Consider the following 18,436-nt stretch of genomic DNA (forward strand, 5'->3'; position numbering starts at 1 on the left):
AATTTACTGAAACATGCACTTAGTGTCAGCCTGGGTGTGAGTGAGGATTTGACACACCCACCCACACAAACACACACACACACATATATATATCTATATGTCTGCGAATCATTTGTACTACAACACCAAAATATGTGAACAAGCAGCTGAGGTAAGTGCAAATCTTCATTTATATTAAAAAAAAAAAGCATTTTGTTGCATGCATGCGCACGCTGCATATTGCGCTTTAAGGTTTTAATTAATGTTTGAATCACAACATAATAATAATTTCTCTTAACTGGAAAGAAAGAACACTATTATCAACAGATCAGTGGCTCAGCTTGTTAAAAGATTATGGAAATTTACTGAAAGTGACTTCAACTTTTAAGAACAAAGTAACCCAAATTAAAAAAAATATATATTTCAATGATTATGTTACATGCTTAGTTGATTCCTCTTATCATAGTCAACATGTACTTCGAGTAAAATATTATAATAATAATATAAACCATATCCTAAGATCATGACTGGTACACACAGCCCACTTTATCTCCATCACTGCACTGTTTCTGTTTCTTTTTGTTCCCTTATTTAATGGGAAATTGTGATTTTATAGATTAACTTTCTTGATACTTTTCGTCTTTCAGTGAAAGAATTTTGTAAAGCAGGTGACGCTCGACTAGCTGAAAAGATGCAGAAGTTGCAGAAGAGTTTGGGCTGTTTGTTCCTTCTCTGCTGCATCTGTTTGACTGAATGCCGGGTGCTGAAGTTTGTTGTAGCTGTAAGTTCCCCCATTTGTCGCCTCCCCCCCACAAGATGTTTGACAGCATTTCTTTGTTGAATCCTGTGATTATTATATAATCTGGAAGACACTTTGCTGTGCATGGTTACTGATTGCATTGTAGTTTTCCTGCCCGATCAGTATTATTGTTTTTGCACTTTTTTGTGTAACAAAGGATTACTTTGAGCCTAAACTCCAACAGTGTCTAGCATATCTCTCCCACACACTGCAGCTTTATACATAAACCTCTTTACATAACACCTTATTACCCAACTGAATGATTTAAGAAAAAGAAATCACACTATTCTTATGATTTGGCGTTTCATATTTTTTATTTTTTTGTATCCTTTAAAAAAAAACTTGTATGTGTATGTTGCTTAAGTGCTTTAACCACTTACCTTGGGACAGCATACAATAAAATTATATATCTGCTACATAACTATTACGGCTTAACCAACTGCTTGACAGTAAAAGTGTGTTATCAGCTAAATCCACTAAATTCCTGCTAGTCTTCAGCAACCTCGTATACAGCTCCACTGAATTTCATTGAGTTTAGATTCACAAATCTTTGGTTTTTTTTTTTTTTTTTGAAAACTATTATTTTTAGTTATTGATTTAATTACTTTACATACATAAAAAAAATCTCATGTTGTTGTGCAGCAATTATATTCAAAAGCCTTTGGATCTTTGCTGACTTGTGCTTGTGTTATTGTGTTATTTTTATGATGTGTTTCACTCGAGTGGTTTGTAAAATTACTGTGGGATCAACAAGAGTGAATCAGATGTGTGCACAATCCCGTTAATTCAACCTTTCTGTTATGTCACGGCTCAGAAAGTGAGCTGTCAGGTAATAACACTAATGCAACAGTTCTAACGATTGTGCCTTGATGACATCATCAGAATGACACTTGTGCCTCAAATCCTGCCCACGCTGTCCACAGTCACAGATCTCTATTTATTACCTCTGTCTCAGGGTGATAATCTTGTTTAAGTGTGCAGTGTAATGCTAACACAGCAGCATGGCATCATGTGACAATATCTGTTTTGCTGCTCAGGTGTTCCGGCACGGAGATCGATCACCTATTGAGTCATATCCCAGGGATCCATATGGGGAGGAAGTGTGGGCTCAGGGTTTCGGACAGTTGACTGAGGTACTTGATTTGTCATTGACATTTTGGTTTGTTGTTAACAAAACACGTGAAGAGATTTTGGTTGTATAAACTGAATTGTCTAATAGTTTTACTCTAGCTCTTGTTTTACACAAAATCATTTGGGCTGTGGTACGGAGGCCCTACAGTGCAGAAGAAACAAAAATTGTAGAAATTGCAATACAGCATTTTAGAAAAGAGAAGAATAAAACAAAATACATAATAACAGCATAGCAAGAAACAAACAACAAAACAGTCAAAGCTGTTATTTATCTTAACAAACAAATTAGAAAATAACACCAAGAGGAAAAAAAATTAAGTTACACAACAGAACACAGAATATTACATAAACCTTTTTTTAAAAAAAAAACCCAAAAAAACCCCCAAAAAACCACTGACATTTAAAATTAATAACAAAACAGAAAATTACATTTCAGTAGTTTACAAAGTATGTCCTTTCTAAATGTTTCTAGTTTTCTCTTTAATGTTATTTTGTTTTGCGCTTTAAGGCCACCATACTTGAACTGGGGTGACACACAGTTCACTAAAATATAGGTGAAAAAGTCAAACAAAAGAAAAATAATAATAGAGACTTTATGCTTATAATTTGACAAGAAATTCATAAACAGGAGGATCACAGGCTTAACACAATGAATGCATCACTGTACTTCAAAAACTGCTGAATTCATTTACTTAAAATCTTTCACTATAAAATACACTTTTAACAGACTTCGGGCTTTAATTAAATTCCTTCCTCCTGTGACTTTGCTCTGTTGTCGGGCAATTAGCTGCTTTACAGTGTATAAACTCATTATTTTGTCTTTGAGAAACACTGGTAACAGGGTAAAAGTTGCTTATCTATGTAAAAAGGTTGATTAGGACCATAAATCTGCAGCGTTTTCAGTCAAAAGGTCAAATTCTGCTAAAAATGTAAAATGCTGGCAATTTTCCTTCCAGCTGGGCATGAAACAGCAGTTTGAACTCGGCCGGTTTCTAAGGAGGCGTTACGGAAATTTCCTCAGTGAAGACTATAACAGCAAAGAGGTAGGTGTATCTGTGTATGCAAACACATATGCGTATCTGCGTGTTAATTGCTGTTTCCTTCCCCATCTTTGTTTAGGTGAACTCTGTTGTGAGCTTCCTAAGCCTCTTGTCATGCGTGCCCTGTAAAATCAAGTGCGCGTACGAGCAGTCACCATCTGTCACGTCTGTAAAAACATACAATAAGTTAATGAGCCTGACTCATTTTGGTGAACTCACTGTCATGACCGTGCAGTGTGCTAAACATGGGAGGGTAATGTAGCCCGTGGGCTTCATGTAAAGTACAGCTGTCAGCAAATATGCAGCTTCTGTGTGCTGGATCCTAAACACACTGACATTATAAGAGATTTGCAATTTCTTTTTTGCCTCTGCTTTGTCATACTCGTTACCTTCCTTTTTCTCTTGCTTTAAGTGCTCGTCTTTCTCTCTTAAACAAAACACAATTACCACAACTAATGACAGCTGTTCTCAGAACTTATCACTGACAATCTCTTGCCTAAATCTCAGTGAACTTGTGCCATACCTTTTCGCGTGTTGCCATGTCTGTTTTACGTTCACAAAAGGGGGGCAAAACAGAAGCACTCCTGGTATCACAAGAACATCCAACCTTATCTGCTTGATTTATGATGTGTAAAAACCTGATAGAGAGTGACAGAGAGCTATAGAAGAGGGAAGACTGATGTCAGAAGAGATCACAGCAAGACAGATTGTCCCCCCCTCCCCTTTCCTTCTCATTCATTTGACTCTTCTATGACTATTTGGGTTAAGGAAGTACCTCAGTTGACTTGGGATGAGTACTGCTTGCAAAAATAAAGGCAAAAACTTTAATGAGATTTCTAAATGTAGAAAAGAAACGTAAGCCTCATTTACCCCAGAACACAGCACATAGTCGGATCAGTGAAACCACTCCAGTACCAGCATATGAATGCTTTTTAATGCCATGTACTCTCTGTGATTACAACAGATATATGTGCGGAGTACTGACTACGACCGCACTCTGATGAGTGCCCAGGCTTGCCTTGCTGGGATGTTCCCCCAAACCAGACCCATCATGCCCCAGTTACTGTGGCGGCCTATTCCAGTGCACACCATCCCCAGAGCCCTCGACAAGGTGGGCTGCTGAGCCACATAAATATTTTCTTTTCACAGCAGCAGCCACGCAAAGCTGATTACAAAATTGTATAAATTATTTTGGGCTTTTCTCTGTAGCTCCATGCGGCCATCTGTGTGCATCCCAGCTGTGATTCCCCACAGTGTTAAAGTGTGAAATGAGCATACATTTGTGCCCACAAGAAGTACCTCGAGTTAACGTTCATTATTTCCACTGATGTTTAACTGCTGTTTTAAAGTTGCTGAGGTCTCCAGGTAAAGACTGTCCAAGGTTCAGCGCTATGATGACGGAGACCTTCGAGAGTCATCCCTACCAGAAGTTCCTTAAAGCTCACCAGGTAAGACAAAGGCCGTCTCCACACAGCCAGACAGACCTCTAAATACACTGTTCTGTAGCCCATCAGCATCTGTTCAGTGACGTGAATGCTCACAGCCCAGTTTGTGTTCAGCATATCTTTTCCGTGAGTCATGTGCCTGCTAACCAGTGAAAACTTGTTTGTAACCCCGTCGTTTAATATCATCAGGCTTACACAATCAAAATTGCTGCAAACAAAATCGTGTCCTTACCTCAGCCTCTCCTGGTCTGCTTATCCCGGCCCTAATTTGTAAATTAACTCACATGCTGAAATGCCTATTTCAGTAAGTATATACTTCACAGTTGTTGATGTCAACGTAATCAGCACCTCTAGTAGACGTGTTTGTTATGCTGAAGACATCATGTCCTCTCAGTGATTTTCTCAGGCACGGTGACTCCAGTGCCTACGAAAAGCTGCACAGTGCAATTTCTCTCACATTCTCAGAGACACTAATTAACGGTTAGATTGAATTAGATTAAGAATTACAATAAAATGGTTTTAATTAAATGGAGTCCCACATGCGGCCTATTAGGGTGATAGTTGAGATCAGGCCAGGGCATCCTGCATTGAATTTTAACACCCTCTGCTGGAGGCAGAGTACCTGCAAGGTATATACACAAACCAAACTGGTGCCACGTATCACCGTGTTATCTGACCAAAGGTTAAACTTACAGTCATCGCCACATTAATGAACTACTAATGCTAATTTATGCAATTTTTGATTATAAACCCCTAAAATAGATATCTAATCAGTGTGCCTGGACAAATATCCATAAATAAATGGAATGTTACTCATAAAAATGGTAATTAAACTGTTGTGTTCCCTTGAGCCTTATTATTTAAAGAGTTTAAACTGATGTCCTTATTCTTTTCTTCCCTGTGCAGTACTTTGTGGAGGCTCTCTCTAACCACACTGGCTACCCCGTGTCCAAGCTGGTTGGTAAAAAAATATGGAGGGTCCACGACACTCTTAACTGTGAGGTATACTTTAAAGCAAGCCCACAAATATTTCTGCTACCTGTATTATGCACATTACAAGCTGCTACAAAACCCAGATGCAGAGAAGTGACAGAGAAAAACACAAAAAAGGAACAATAATGTGCTTTCGTCAAAGTATCTCCAGAGAAATAGAGCGAGGGTAGGAGTGCGGGGAAATCACTTTATGCATACAGTAAAAGACGAATGGGGCAACATATTGAAATGATAATTAAAGCATAATGAGATGGGTGGATTCTAGGCCAGGTTGAATATGTTCATTCAAACTTGCAAAATGAGCATCTGTTATCTTCAGACTGGTGCTAAAAATAGACGGGATAATAGAAACTATAAAGTACGGCCATTTAAACCTCGTTTGCTGCCATGTTGTATAATGTGATTATTAGCGTAAGGCAGTGCCGTAATGAACATTCTTCTCTTTTGCAGAGGATTCATAACTTGACTCTGCCACGCTGGGCCACCCAAGAGGTCTTGGACACCCTGAAGAGAATAGCTTCCTTTGAGGTCATGTACAGCATCCTCAGTCACAAGCGAAAAGAGAAGGCCAGGCTCTCGGGAGGTGGGAATTCACATTAGAGGCAATTAATTTAGAGCACTCAAGAGGAAAAAAAAGAAGAAGAAGCTCTGTTTATCTCATGTGACTGCTGGCCGAAGCTTTGTTTATTAGCACATATGAGCTAATGGGACAAAGATGATTACAGGGCCAAGACAGGATGCTCAATAAGGTCAAAAGGATTGTCTTGGTATGTGAGAAAAATTAATTTGCACTGTTGACATTGTGGTAATTCTCCAGGGGTCCTGCTGAATGCCATCCTGAGGAATTTCTCTAAGGCTGTAGCGCAAGGGAGCACTCTCAAATTCATTATGTACTCAGCTGTAAGTGCATTGCTTGTGTACGAGCACACATTTATAATCTGCTGTGTAAACTGCTGCTTGATGTACTGTATCTCCTCGCCTTCTTATTGCTTTGGTGCTTGTTCCTCGTTCCAGCATGACTCTACACTCATCACCCTCCAGGCAGCTCTGGACGTGTATAACGGGCTTCTTCCTCCTTACGCTGCCTGTCAACTCTTTGAGTTCTACCAGGAGCATGATGGGTAATGACTTCCTTCCAGTTTTATTTCCTGCACTATTCTCTTTTGCATATTCAAGCACACTATGTAGGTCAGATGCCCACCACATTTTGAGGTATCGCGGTTTTCTGTTTGGATGCACCGAGCAAATACCTTTCCTTTGTGATCTGAGGAAATTTGGCAGCCGCCCAGGGCTGCAGTTGTGAAAGCATCACATAATACAAATACATTTGCATAACACTTACAGATGTGTGTCCTCTCATTGGATTCGTCCTAATAATTACCCAGATCCTATTCTGTGGAGCTGCACTACCACAATGACTCTCGGAACAACCCCTACCCCAACCCTGTGCCAGAATGTAACGGGTTGAGCCCTTGTCCTTTATCCTTGTTTAATGAGCTGGTGAAGGACGTACTGGCAGATGACTGGCAGGCCGAGTGTGGGTTTAAGACAAAATGGTCAAGCACAGGTGAATAAGATAAAGTTTATAATCTGTGTCTATGTCTGTATTTGGTGTTGCCACCAGGTTTCTCTGCAACATGTTTATTATTATTGGGGGGGGGGGTTTGGAGGGGGGGCTTGTCTGGGATTATTCAGAACACACTGCCTCATTTAAACATATCAAGGCTTTTGGATATTTGCCATGTATAGCTAAACAGTTGTTGTCTCCCACAGGTACCATAACAGCTCTTGCAGTGGCTGTGGGACTCCTGGCGGTGGCGCTGTTATTCAGTATAGGGGTGATAATCCTCAGGCGGAGAGGACAGTACTCCAGGGAAGTGTAGCAGAGATGATTGACACACTTGTACCATGAAATATATAAATATAAAAATGCTTCCCAACTAATGTTCACTGTAATATGATCGTGATAGTTATTGTGTGCTTGAGCAGATTTGAGCCTTCATAAAGAATACACAATATACATAAATAATCATGAAATAATTTTTTAACAGACATAAAATGTAATCAGAATAAACAACTTTTACAGCAAGGATCACTATATTTTATTTGATTCAATCTTGACAGTGTGCTCTCCTCATTGTGACGTCCACTGCTTACATTCACTGTTTGGCTCATAATTTGAATTTCATATTCGTTGCTGTCCAGTTTCTCACTTCTCTGGCTCTTTGTAAACTGTGAAAGAACAAGAGAGATAGTGGTTGTCAGCTTTTGTTAGATTGGAGTCCAAGTGTGATGGCAATCATTGTTTTGTTGTAAAGTGTTTAGCAGAACCATCAAGACTCATCCTGTCCTAAAATAACCAAAGTTCCTCCTGTTCCTTCATCTGTCCTCCTCTACCCGCTCAGACGGTTGCCCAGTGTTCTTACCTCGGACATCAAGTGTGCACTCCACTTCATCCTTGCCCAGTTCATTGACAGCCATGCAAGAGTATTTCCCTCCATCGAAGGTGCTGGGCTTTCGAATGTTGAGGGTCAGAACTCCTTGATTGTTCTGCATCAAGTACTTGGGATCCTCCCCAATAATCATCTTGTTCTTCATCCAGACAATCTTAGGCTAAGATTTGAACAAGCTGAGTTAAGAAAGCTAAAGCTAAAACTTCTTGGCTAATTAGTGGACTCAATTTTTAACATGTGCTTTTACCTTAGGAAAGCCTTTGACAGCACAGCTGATAGCAGTGCTGTAACCAGCCACAACACTTCTATCCATCAGCGGCTGAGTAAACTTGGGAGAGCAGCACATGTCTTTCTCCTTGTAGGGCTTTGATTTGAGTTCCAAGCCTTCAGAAGAGGGTGGGAAGTAAATCAGGGAAAAAAGGTTGCAAAAATCAGAAATGAACTGTATGAACTTAAACATGCAGCTCACATGTTTAAAAAGAACAACAAAAATACAACTTTGCCACTAAAAATATAAAGTACTTCTTTGAATTATATGCAGCATGAGTATATGAAATCAAAAGTTTACTTATTTATTAAATAGAAAATCATTAAGGATAATATGGTTGGTATAAACTGAATATACACCAATGAACTAAAGACCAAACACCACTGGAATAAATGGCTTACACTGTACTTATAACTTGGCTAACTCAGATGTATTTAGATGACTTAAAATCAGCATTTTAGGCCTAAATATGTGTTCAACTGCATGTAAATATTGGAAACACTGTCATACCTGTTTTGCCAATCACAGCCGTGTTCTTGCTCATGCGCGGCTCCTCGCTCAGGCCACAGAGATTTTCGCTGTAGATGCGGAACATGTATTCGTTGCCCATGACCAGATCCGAAACTGTGCAGTTTGTTCGTCTATTGTGCTCATAAACAGTGAACCATTCCTAGAAAGAGAAAAGAAGTGATAATATTATATTAAACCACAAAATCCCCCACAAATCTAGCATGGAGAACAAACCAAGTGTTGCTAAAGGTAAAAGAAGCAGCATTTGGTAGCTAATGTTAGCAAACCCAAGATTCAGATTTGGCTCCTTCTCTGATGCAAAGACGACAAGAGTAAGCAGGATTGGCCAGAACAAATCAGTGAATCAGATAAATAGCATGTTATTCTGTAATTCTCCATAAAGCATAAATAAATATGCTTTTGTGCGAATGCAGCCAAAGCACACACTTCATCCTGTCAGCTGTGATCTCTCTGCTTTGAATGCATGAAGCAGGTTGGTCAAACAGACTCGCAAGACCTGCAGCTCTTCATAAATCCACTAAGCTATAAACTGTTTATATAAACAGATGTCTGCATAATCTGTAGGCAGGGGCCAAGATTTCTGGTTTGCTTGTATATCACGTTCTGTTGACCAATCACGCTTGAGCAGGCTTTGGCAGCATGCCGATAAAACGGTCTATGTGGAGAACAAAAGAAAGGCCGCATTTGTTAAAAGGTTTTATTTTAACTTGGAGTTAGGAATAATCCTTGATTGCAAAAGTTAAAAATTAAGTTAAACAGTATATAACAAATAGCTTAAATAAGCAGAATGATATGTAGCACAATAAAATAGAATAGACCATGCCAAAAGAAACTAATCTGAAACCACTAATCTGAAACCACAACAAAGTTAAATAAAAACGTGAATAAAGTAAGAAAGCAGTGTCCCTGCAGGTAAAGTGAGTCATGAGCGATGATTCAGAGAGATAACGTCCTGCGTAGTATACAGGTCCTCGCTGGACATCTTGGCAGGTGACTGTGGCGCTGACGAAGACTGAAAACACCCCCATTTCCCTTTCTCACCTTGGTCTTCATGTCTGCCTTCTGGATAGTGTATCCAGAAATATCACAGTTGCCATCATCCTTGGGGGGGTCCCACTCAAGTGCTGCATTGAAGCCCCAGACGTCAGTCGCCTTCACATTCAAAGGTGGCCCAGGCTTGTCTGTTTGGGGTTAAACTTTTATTAGTGTAAGCTTCTAAACTCTGATGAATATTGCATCATCTCGTGTGCTGTTGGGCTAAGTCGTCTAGAGTCCTGGGAGTCATACCAACAATCCTGATGTTAATGCTGGCCCTGTCCTCCATGTTCTCAATCTTCAGAACCAGCTCATATGTTCCAGAGTGCTCTCTCTCTGCTGAGCGAATGAACAGAATGCTGTCCACGTTTGAGTTACGCACGTTGACCATCTTCTCGTCAAGCGGTTTGCCATCCTTGAACCAGTTTGCGACGGGGCGTGGCTTGCCCTGTGGTGCAAAAACATAATCAAGTTTTATGACTTAAAAAATGTAGCTTCAGGTTGTTTTTTTTTCTTCATACTTTCAATACTCAAATTATTAAAACGATGCACAAAACAAAAAAACAAACAAACTAAAAAACTAGGTTTTGTTTTCTAAAGTAAGCTCCTAATTTATTATTCTAATGCTTTTTAGAACATAAGAAAAAAACTAAATTTGGTTCTCACTAAGATATCACTGTTACTGATTGTTATACTGATTAGTGCACAGAAACTCATCCTTTCTAACCTGGAAGGGGATAGTCAGGTTGATCTTCTCTCCCACTTTCCTGATGTACTTTGTTCTCAGGTCACGAGGAAGGCGGATCTTTGGATGTTCTGAAGAAGAAACAGACATCCTGTTTAAACTTCTTATCATAACATGAGTATGAGTATGAGTCTCTGTGGTCAACACAAAGAAAAACTATGCTACACCCAAATGTGCTATTTACATTTATACTTGCTCACTTTATTTGGCTGTGAATCTGACTCACTCACCGACGATCTCACGGATGGTGACGGGCTGTGACATTATAGCAGGAGGACTGCGCCCGGCAATGTTTACTGCCACCACCCTAAAGTTGATCTTCTCTCCCACCGGGAGGCCGCGCACCACAAATCCCTGTCTCTCGCACAGCTCCTGGTTTGCCACCACCCACTCAGTGTCTACGTTAAAAGAAAACTTCATGTATTAAATTAAACTAAGTGTGATCTGTGTCTCTTTCTTTTTTTCATTCATTCAGCTGTTTTCATTTATTACACGTAAATATACGGCATTATCACCTCCTTCCTTGCAGTATTCAATAACGTAGCCGTCGAGGCCCCCAGCTCCAATCTTCTCTGGGGCGAGCCACTTCAAGCTGCAAGTGCTGTCTGTCACATCGTGGACTGTCAGACGCGTTGGCTCGCTTGTTGGGGCTGAGGATGACAGGAAAGGAGACTCAAGAGAATCAGTGACTGGCTTCACTGAGCAAAGGAGGGACAGGGAGTTGCTGAGAAAGAGCACGTAAGGACGACTGTGAAACGTACCAATAGGCATGAACGGTTTGGAGCTGAGACTTGGCTGAGACATGCCAATGCTGTTGACAGCGAACACCCTCATCTCATACAGAACACCTTCAATCATCCTCTTAGCCTCGTATGTGGTTGATTCGTACACGTCAAAGTTGAGCTTTGTCCATCTGGAAGAGCCTTTCTTCTTCCTCTCCATGAGATAACCTGGTGGAGTAATAATGCAGTTACATGAACAGGTTGAATAATAATTTTGTTTTCCTTAAACAAATTAATATAATGCATGTTCCACCTTTAACTGGTGCACCGCCATCAAATTTAGGAGGGTCCCAAATAATGGAGGCGCAGTCCTCTCCCACTCCTGTGCACTTGATATTCTCAGGGGGGTCGGGCACATCTGATAAAAAGATTGCAGTTTATTTAAATACAACAGAGAAGATAGGTCAAACTGGTATTTGCAAAAAAACATCCCCTTTCTGCTGCCCACTATGAGGGGAAACCAGCTGATGTTATCCTGTAAAACCTTCACTTACCCACAATCTTCAGAAACAGCACAGCCTTGTCCTCTCCGGCAGGGTTGGCGACAGTGATGGAGTAGTTGCCCTCATCGTCTCTCTCCGCCCCCTCTATGACAAAGCAGCTGAGGTCTTTCCTGGACTCCACCCTTACACGTCCTTCAGTGTCTGTGATTGGCTAACACACGATATTAAAGCAGTTAAAACATGCCTAACAATTAGGGTTTACTTGTAACTTAAAGTTGGGCTAATAGAGATTAGAGTAGGGGTATCAAACATAAGGCTTCGGGGCCAGAATAAACCCACTCACATATCTAAACCAGCTGAAGGCAGAATCTTCTGACTGTTCATTGTTTTTTGCACGAGGAAATATTGTGTTGCAAGTCTTTAAGAGTGGATCACATCATGGGAAGGGGCTGTCTGTGAACTGTTAATTTTATCCAAGCCAGAGGTCTGAATCATCCTCTGTTTTACAGCCAAAGACATTACTCAGGGCCTGCAGTACCACACTGAAGTGAGGCGGTTAAGCCAAAGAGCTGTGCCAGTGCTTTTCATAAAGTTACAGCAGTAGTGTTTCTTTGTAATAAGACAGAAGACAGAGCAGGAAAAAACTGAGGCATGGCGCATTTATGAAGCTGCACTTCTTTTTCTGAAGACATCTCAGACTTTTCATCATCTTTTTTGTGGATGGATAGTTCATAAAGTGTGACCATTACAAGAATGTATTGTTTATACTGCAGGGAGATTTATCTTTTTTATTCACTTTTTACTGTCCACTTGTTCTGCCACTTCAGTCTGCTAGTGATGAAATGGTGGCACATGAACTAAAACGAGTGTTAGCTGGTGGCACTTGTGCAAACCAGAAGGGCATGAATGGACCACTTGGACTGAACTTAGGTTGAGTGTAAAATAAGAAGAAGGGAGCTGTCTTAGTATGACACTGATGGCACCTAAGGTCTGCTCATAACTCCACATGTTATCATTAAATTATATTCTAAAAAGTTTTCATTTCCACACATGTCCTATTATTTAAGTTGTCAAGTTATGCAATTAGTTATTAGGAGCAGAACCACGCCTTCTTCAAGCTGTTCGTCTCGTTTACGTGCCCCACCCTCTGTCACCTTTTCAATTCTTTAACTTCTTCACTTCTATTTAGTACATGGGGACTTGCAAGGCCCAGGAGCCGCTGTCAGTCCCTTTTGAGGCTTTCCCAAAACCACAGCTCAATTCATGTCCAAGCCATTCACCTTTACCTACCTAAATGCTGACAAACTGAAAATGAGGCCCAGCTAGTGAACTAAGAATATTTCCTTTACAATTTTATCTCATTTTTAAGTTTGCTAAATCTATATGTCCATATATCTAGTTTAGTTTTAGTTAACTGCAGCTATTTTTTGGAGCCCTTACATTATCTCCTTTGGACCAGACAACAGTTGGAGCTGGCTCGCCAGTGATCTCCACATCCAGACGAAGCTTGTTCCCAGCTACCACGATGATAGTGTTTTGGGAGACCATGTTTCCAGTGGTGTCCAGGTGGATTTTTGGAGGTTCTGGTTAAAATACAGCATTCAAAGAGAGTCATCAATCAAGTAGGCTGTCTTGGGTTTGAACTATAAACAGGATGTTTAATTAAGATGTAAATTACAGGTACCTACCTTGCCTAGGCACATAGTCGATCTTAATTTCTGTTATGAAAGAGAAAAGAGGTGACAGTATTATCCAGGCTGCTGGTGACTAATTTTTCCACAGCAGGACCTTTGTAATTGTTCGGTCTTTCTCACCCAAGAAGTTCAGTTTGGCAGAAAGTGACAGGGCATATCCATCAGGTACAAATGTGTAGTCTCCAGCATCCTCTGGCTTCACATTATCAATGACCAGTCGGTGAAACCTGAGACAAGCAGTGCAAAAGATATCATGTAGTTTTATGGAAACATCTGTGTCAATAAAACCCCCCAACTTTGTTCACATGAAGGCAAAACCGTTTGGTATCGTCTTTTCACCTTCCAATGTGGGTCATTTTGATGCGCTCGCTTGGCAAGACCTCCACGCCATCTTTGTACCACTTTCCTGTGACCTTGTCGTCAGACACTTCACACTTGAACATAGCCTGATCTGTTGCCCTGACTGTCAGATCAGCGATGTCCTGCAACACCTCCAGTTCCTTTTCTGAGGAAGGCCACAAAAGCATAGATCAGGCAGGAGACAGACTGTGTAAGTGTAGCAGGAGAGGAAATAAGGACACCCACTGATCCACTCATCTTGACACCCACTGCCATGAGTTGTTACTTTGTTTTTAAAGAGAGATGCTGAGCCCTTGGGCCAGCAGTCTTCTGCAGTGAACGTTTAAATGAGAGAAACCCTTGGCTACTGTATATATATTACCTTTTGATACACATGTGTGAATGCTCTAAAAATATTATCATTATTAGCTTGGCTTTTCTAAAAGTTTATGTTTTACTCTCACTCAAAACTAAAATAAAGACGTGAGATTATTATGATTTCATGTGGTACCTTCCACCTCCAGTTCTCCTTTGGTATGACCCCCATTTGTCCAAGCGTGGTACATTCCGATGTCATCCAGTGTAGCTTCCTGAATGATAAGTGTGTGCTTCTTTCCATCCTTCTTAAAGCGATATTTTGAATCTTTGTCTTTGTGAATCTCTTGGTCTTCAAAAAACCTGGAAATTAATATAAAACAGATATTTTTTAAAAGTTGTCACTAAAACTCTCTAAAAACAAACTGTAAGGTGAAACCAGCTCTAACTTTACAAGTCACACTGCAAAATGACTTTGGAAATGTATGATTTTAGATTAATCAAGATTTTACAAGATAATATAAATCTAGCTGTGTATACCACGTTTTTAAAAATATAATTAATTTCATTCTTTTGCTCTTTGTGCTTTTTATTAGGTTTTTCAAAATGCACCTTTAAATAAGAAGACACAATATTAAATTTAGCGACGCTGTATCAAAATTATCTCAAAAATAAAAACTCCAGTGAAACAAACTGAAATAAACTTCAGAATTTGAGCTTGAAATGCTTTTGTTGACTGACGATGTTCAAAGCCATCTAACTTCCATATCAAAATCTACACATTTGGTTGAATTTGTGACAAAATCTCCTGAATCAAGCAGATCAAATAGCCTCCACACATTTTGACCAGAACCAAGATTTCCTACAATATAGTTTCATCTGATATGAAGATGAGAAGGTCACGTTTCTCTTAAGGTTCCAGCGCAGCATTTTAGGTTGAAGTCTGAACTTTGACCGAGTCATTACAACACTTCCTGCTGTTCTTAGAATCATTGTCCTGCTGCATGACCAAATTTGGGCTAAGTCACCTCACATTTGACTTAGGAATACTTTAATATACAGATGAGTTCATGGTCAGCCAGATCATTAACCCTCCACTACCGTGCTTGAGAGTTGGTTTGAGGTGTTTGTGCTGATATGCTGTGTTTAGTTTTTGCCACACACGGCCCCGTGTATTATAGCAAAACATCTACAATTTGGCCTTTGTACAGTGTACATTGTTCCAGAAGTCTTGTAGCTGATTCAGATGCAACTTTTTACACCTAAGCTGTGCTGCCATGTTGTTTTTAGAGGCTTTCCCCTGGCAACCCTTCCAAACAAGCCACACTTGTTCAATCTTACTCTAATCTTATTCTCATTAATCTTATCATTTTAGGTGCTAAAAGAGGCCTGTAGATTCATCTTTTGCAGGTTTGAGTATTGCATGGACTAACTTTGGGGCGACTTTGCTGAGACATTTGCTCCTGGGAAGATTGTGACATTGTGTTAATGTACATCTGAATGCTTCAGATCACCAAACTGCCAAATCTTTTCTTTTATAGCGCTCACACTTGCTGATTGATGACTAATTGATAACTAATCAAGTGTATTGTCCTCTTATGCACGCGGTAATGGTGTTCTTACGTTTTTTGGAGAACTTTATGGAGTCCTGTGAAAACTATTGTTTTCTACATGTGACTTTAAATCAGGGGTGGGCAATTCCAGGCCCCGAGGGCCGGTGTCCTGCAGGTTTTAGATCTCACCTTGGGTCAACACACCTGAATCACATGATTAGTTCATTACCAGGCCTCTGGAGAACTGCAGGAGCTAGTTTAGCCATTTAAATCAGCTGTGTTGGTTCAAGGACACATCTAAAACCGGCAGGGACACCGGCCCTCGAGGCCTGGAGTTGCCCACCCCTGCTTTAAATGCTTTTGTAAAAAGAACAAGTTAAAAAACTTTCAGCATATGTACATAACCTGAATCTTTATTGCTGATAATGTGAATTTCACTCACCACATCACGTGGGCACCCTCTTCCGACACCTCTATCTCAAACTCCACTCTTTCTCCCACAACCACGTGATAGTCATCCATCAGCTTGGTGATAGTCACAGGGGGCTCTGAACACAACAGAGGAAGATTTTACAATTCATGAACCAAGCACTGAAACTTCACTTTTCATGCTTTGGGACAAGACGTGCTGCTTTACTGTATTCTCAGATCGCTACTGTTACCAAACAAGCAGAAGAGAAAGTGCACCTTTGACAAACACCTCTGTGAAACACTTGTCTTCCCCAACCACGCACTCATATGCAGCATCGTCTGCCAGGGTTGCCTTATTTATGGTGAGTGTTCTGACATTGCCGCTCGTCTCCATGATATACCTTAAAAAGACAGTGTTTTTTCATCAAAAAGAAAGCACCTCTGAAAGTATTTCCACTACTGTATAGTATCAGATCCTTCCGTTTTAAAATGTGGATTTGAATCAATCTTATGACAGTTGCAGTGGTACATATTTTGTCTAGCAAAGCCAACACATATATTACAGTTTTCTGCCAGGATACAGTATTTTTCCCACATTGGGACATTTAAGGAAACAGAGATCTTTGTCCTGCTTGAGTTTCTGGATTTGGGGCATATGATGTCTTGGCAGTATGACTTGCTTTAACCCACTGGGAGGCCTCTTATGACTGCCTAAAAATAAAACATGTTGATGGCAGCATCGTTTCTGACTGTGTCGCACAGATAATTTTAGCTTGATATTTTTAAGCACTGCCCACCAAGTCAATCTAAGCTTGATGATCTGATGATATGACACACTACTGTTTAATTAAGCCGTACCCTGTACAAAGCACACAAAAAGATGCGTGTGGATAACTGGTGTGTGTGTGTGTGTTTATGCTTTTAATCATACTTGGCTGAGGGTTTGATCTCCTGACCATTCTTCAGCCATTTGACCTGAACATTGGGATCCACCACTTCACACCTCAGGGTAATTTTCTTGCCCTTATCCACTGAGTAGCAAGATTCAAGCTTCTTCAGGAAAGCTGTAGTTGAAAACACACAGAGAAAAACCTTAAATTAACTCATTAACTCACGTATGTCATACCCGCTCAGCCTCATAGTGCCCATCCTCTTGCCTTCTTCTTTCTATCCTTTTCCTCTCAATCATATTTGCAATACTCCTCCACTTCTTCCCCTCCCTTCCGTTAATTGACCCGACTTACCCTCGCTATGTATAACAGGCTCGGCCTTCATTTTTTTCAGACGCTTCAGCATGCCCCTCAGGTCAGTGATGCCATACTTAAAGGCGATTTTCTCATACTCGCTTGGGTGGGCACTCTTAAGCAGTTCCCACACATCTATCTCTGGTTCTACTTTTTCAGGTTTCTTCTTCCTGGCAGAGAAATAAAAGGGGGTTTCTTAACAGGTAGGGCAGAAGAAGCACAAAATACAATGAGGAAATCATACTGTCTCCTCGATAAACAAAACAATGTCAAGATTCTCACTTAGCAGCTTTGAGCAGAGCGCTGAAATCCAGATCTCCCTCATCCTCTCCAGCGTCACTGCATGTACAGAATCAGACTAACTGTAACACACATAATGCATTTTGCCATGGCACAACATTAAGTGTACTATACTGTCAAACCAATGTGCTGTGAGACATGTTCACACATATATACACAGAAAAAAACATTTTAAAAAGTCTATGCATGCATTTTCCACAAGATGAAACACAAACCCCAGAGCACTTACGCTCTCTTGAAGGCAGACAAAATATCTGCCTGCTCGTCCTGATGTGCAGCTGTAATAAGAGAAGTTGCAGAGAACGCACATTATTCCTGGATCAGATCAAAACATCAGTATGTATAGAATCCGTGGCAGCCTTAGCAGGCGCGAGTCTGTTTTCACTCACCCTCAACAGAGATCTCAAAGGTGGAGCTGTCACATTTGTCTTTTGAAGTCACTTCACACCTGTAACCACCAGCGTCTCCAGGGACCACTTTGATGACCTTCATTTCATAAGTATAGATCTTAGGGAGAAAATATTCATTAGTTCTTAGCTATTTCTGAAGGAAGAGGATCGGCCAACACGGTACAAAAAAAATATCTATGTCTCTCTTTGACACACACTTTAGTATTTCTGTCGTAAGTTTCTTTGAACTGCAAATGTTTTCCAGCCTTGCTGCCAAGGTCCAGCCACTTGCCCTTCAACCATTTCATGGTGGGTTTTCTTGTCAGGCTGGTGGAGTCGACCTTGGCTATGAAAGTGACATCCGTTCCTGCCATTCACAAGCAACAGTTAATTCACATGACATTATATACTCAGATTGCATATTACGGATTACTGGAGACAGCAATAACACAAGCATTCATTTGTGTATCTAACCTGCGACAGCGACTACATTATCCGGCGGTTTCTCCACAAAGAGCCCAGTGAGCTCAGTAGACTGAGGCTCTGA

The 18,436-nt window shown here is 40.5% G+C and overlaps 2 protein-coding genes across 6 annotated transcripts in view; one reads left to right on the forward strand and one right to left on the reverse strand.

Moving 5' to 3' along the window:
• On the forward strand, positions 1-7,477 carry LOC101482992 (testicular acid phosphatase homolog). Of its 2 annotated transcripts, XM_004571367.4 has the most exons (12): positions 1-151; positions 627-760; positions 1,816-1,911; positions 2,866-2,952; positions 3,914-4,060; positions 4,299-4,397; positions 5,301-5,396; positions 5,838-5,970; positions 6,205-6,287; positions 6,402-6,508; positions 6,773-6,954; positions 7,161-7,477. In XM_004571367.4, the coding sequence occupies exons 2-12, from the start codon at positions 671-673 to the stop codon at positions 7,268-7,270; spliced, it is 1,230 nt and encodes a 409-aa protein (XP_004571424.2). In that variant the 5' UTR covers positions 1-151; positions 627-670; the 3' UTR covers positions 7,271-7,477. The 2 variants fall into 2 exon arrangements, with proteins under 2 accessions (XP_004571424.2, XP_076743537.1); XM_076887422.1 differs by lacking the exon at positions 3,914-4,060.
• mybpc2b (myosin binding protein Cb) overlaps positions 7,466-18,436 on the reverse strand; it is a 26,108-nt gene continuing 15,137 nt past the window's right edge. For all 4 annotated transcript variants that reach the window (XM_076887421.1, XM_076887420.1, XM_012924734.4 and 1 more), the window contains 26 exons: positions 18,364-18,432; positions 18,108-18,256; positions 17,890-18,007; positions 17,730-17,778; positions 17,483-17,539; positions 17,201-17,370; positions 16,888-17,020; positions 16,233-16,357; positions 15,988-16,093; positions 14,189-14,355; positions 13,678-13,843; positions 13,459-13,565; positions 13,333-13,362; positions 13,085-13,227; positions 11,696-11,855; positions 11,455-11,559; positions 11,181-11,369; positions 10,935-11,069; positions 10,650-10,817; positions 10,402-10,490; positions 9,927-10,122; positions 9,681-9,820; positions 8,619-8,778; positions 8,088-8,224; positions 7,814-8,000; positions 7,466-7,619 (listed from right to left, as the gene is read on the reverse strand). In XM_076887421.1, the coding sequence (XP_076743536.1) occupies positions 7,597-7,619; positions 7,814-8,000; positions 8,088-8,224; positions 8,619-8,778; positions 9,681-9,820; positions 9,927-10,122; positions 10,402-10,490; positions 10,650-10,817; positions 10,935-11,069; positions 11,181-11,369; positions 11,455-11,559; positions 11,696-11,855; positions 13,085-13,227; positions 13,333-13,362; positions 13,459-13,565; positions 13,678-13,843; positions 14,189-14,355; positions 15,988-16,093; positions 16,233-16,357; positions 16,888-17,020; positions 17,201-17,370; positions 17,483-17,539; positions 17,730-17,778; positions 17,890-18,007; positions 18,108-18,256; positions 18,364-18,432 (3,278 nt within the window). In that variant the 3' untranslated portion in view covers positions 7,466-7,596. The remainder of the gene's footprint in view (positions 7,620-7,813; positions 8,001-8,087; positions 8,225-8,618; positions 8,779-9,680; positions 9,821-9,926; positions 10,123-10,401; positions 10,491-10,649; positions 10,818-10,934; positions 11,070-11,180; positions 11,370-11,454; positions 11,560-11,695; positions 11,856-13,084; positions 13,228-13,332; positions 13,363-13,458; positions 13,566-13,677; positions 13,844-14,188; positions 14,356-15,987; positions 16,094-16,232; positions 16,358-16,887; positions 17,021-17,200; positions 17,371-17,482; positions 17,540-17,729; positions 17,779-17,889; positions 18,008-18,107; positions 18,257-18,363; positions 18,433-18,436) is intronic.

This window comes from Maylandia zebra, linkage group LG8 (assembly GCF_041146795.1).
Source record: "Maylandia zebra isolate NMK-2024a linkage group LG8, Mzebra_GT3a, whole genome shotgun sequence".
Classification (NCBI taxonomy): Eukaryota; Metazoa; Chordata; class Actinopteri; order Cichliformes; family Cichlidae; genus Maylandia; species Maylandia zebra.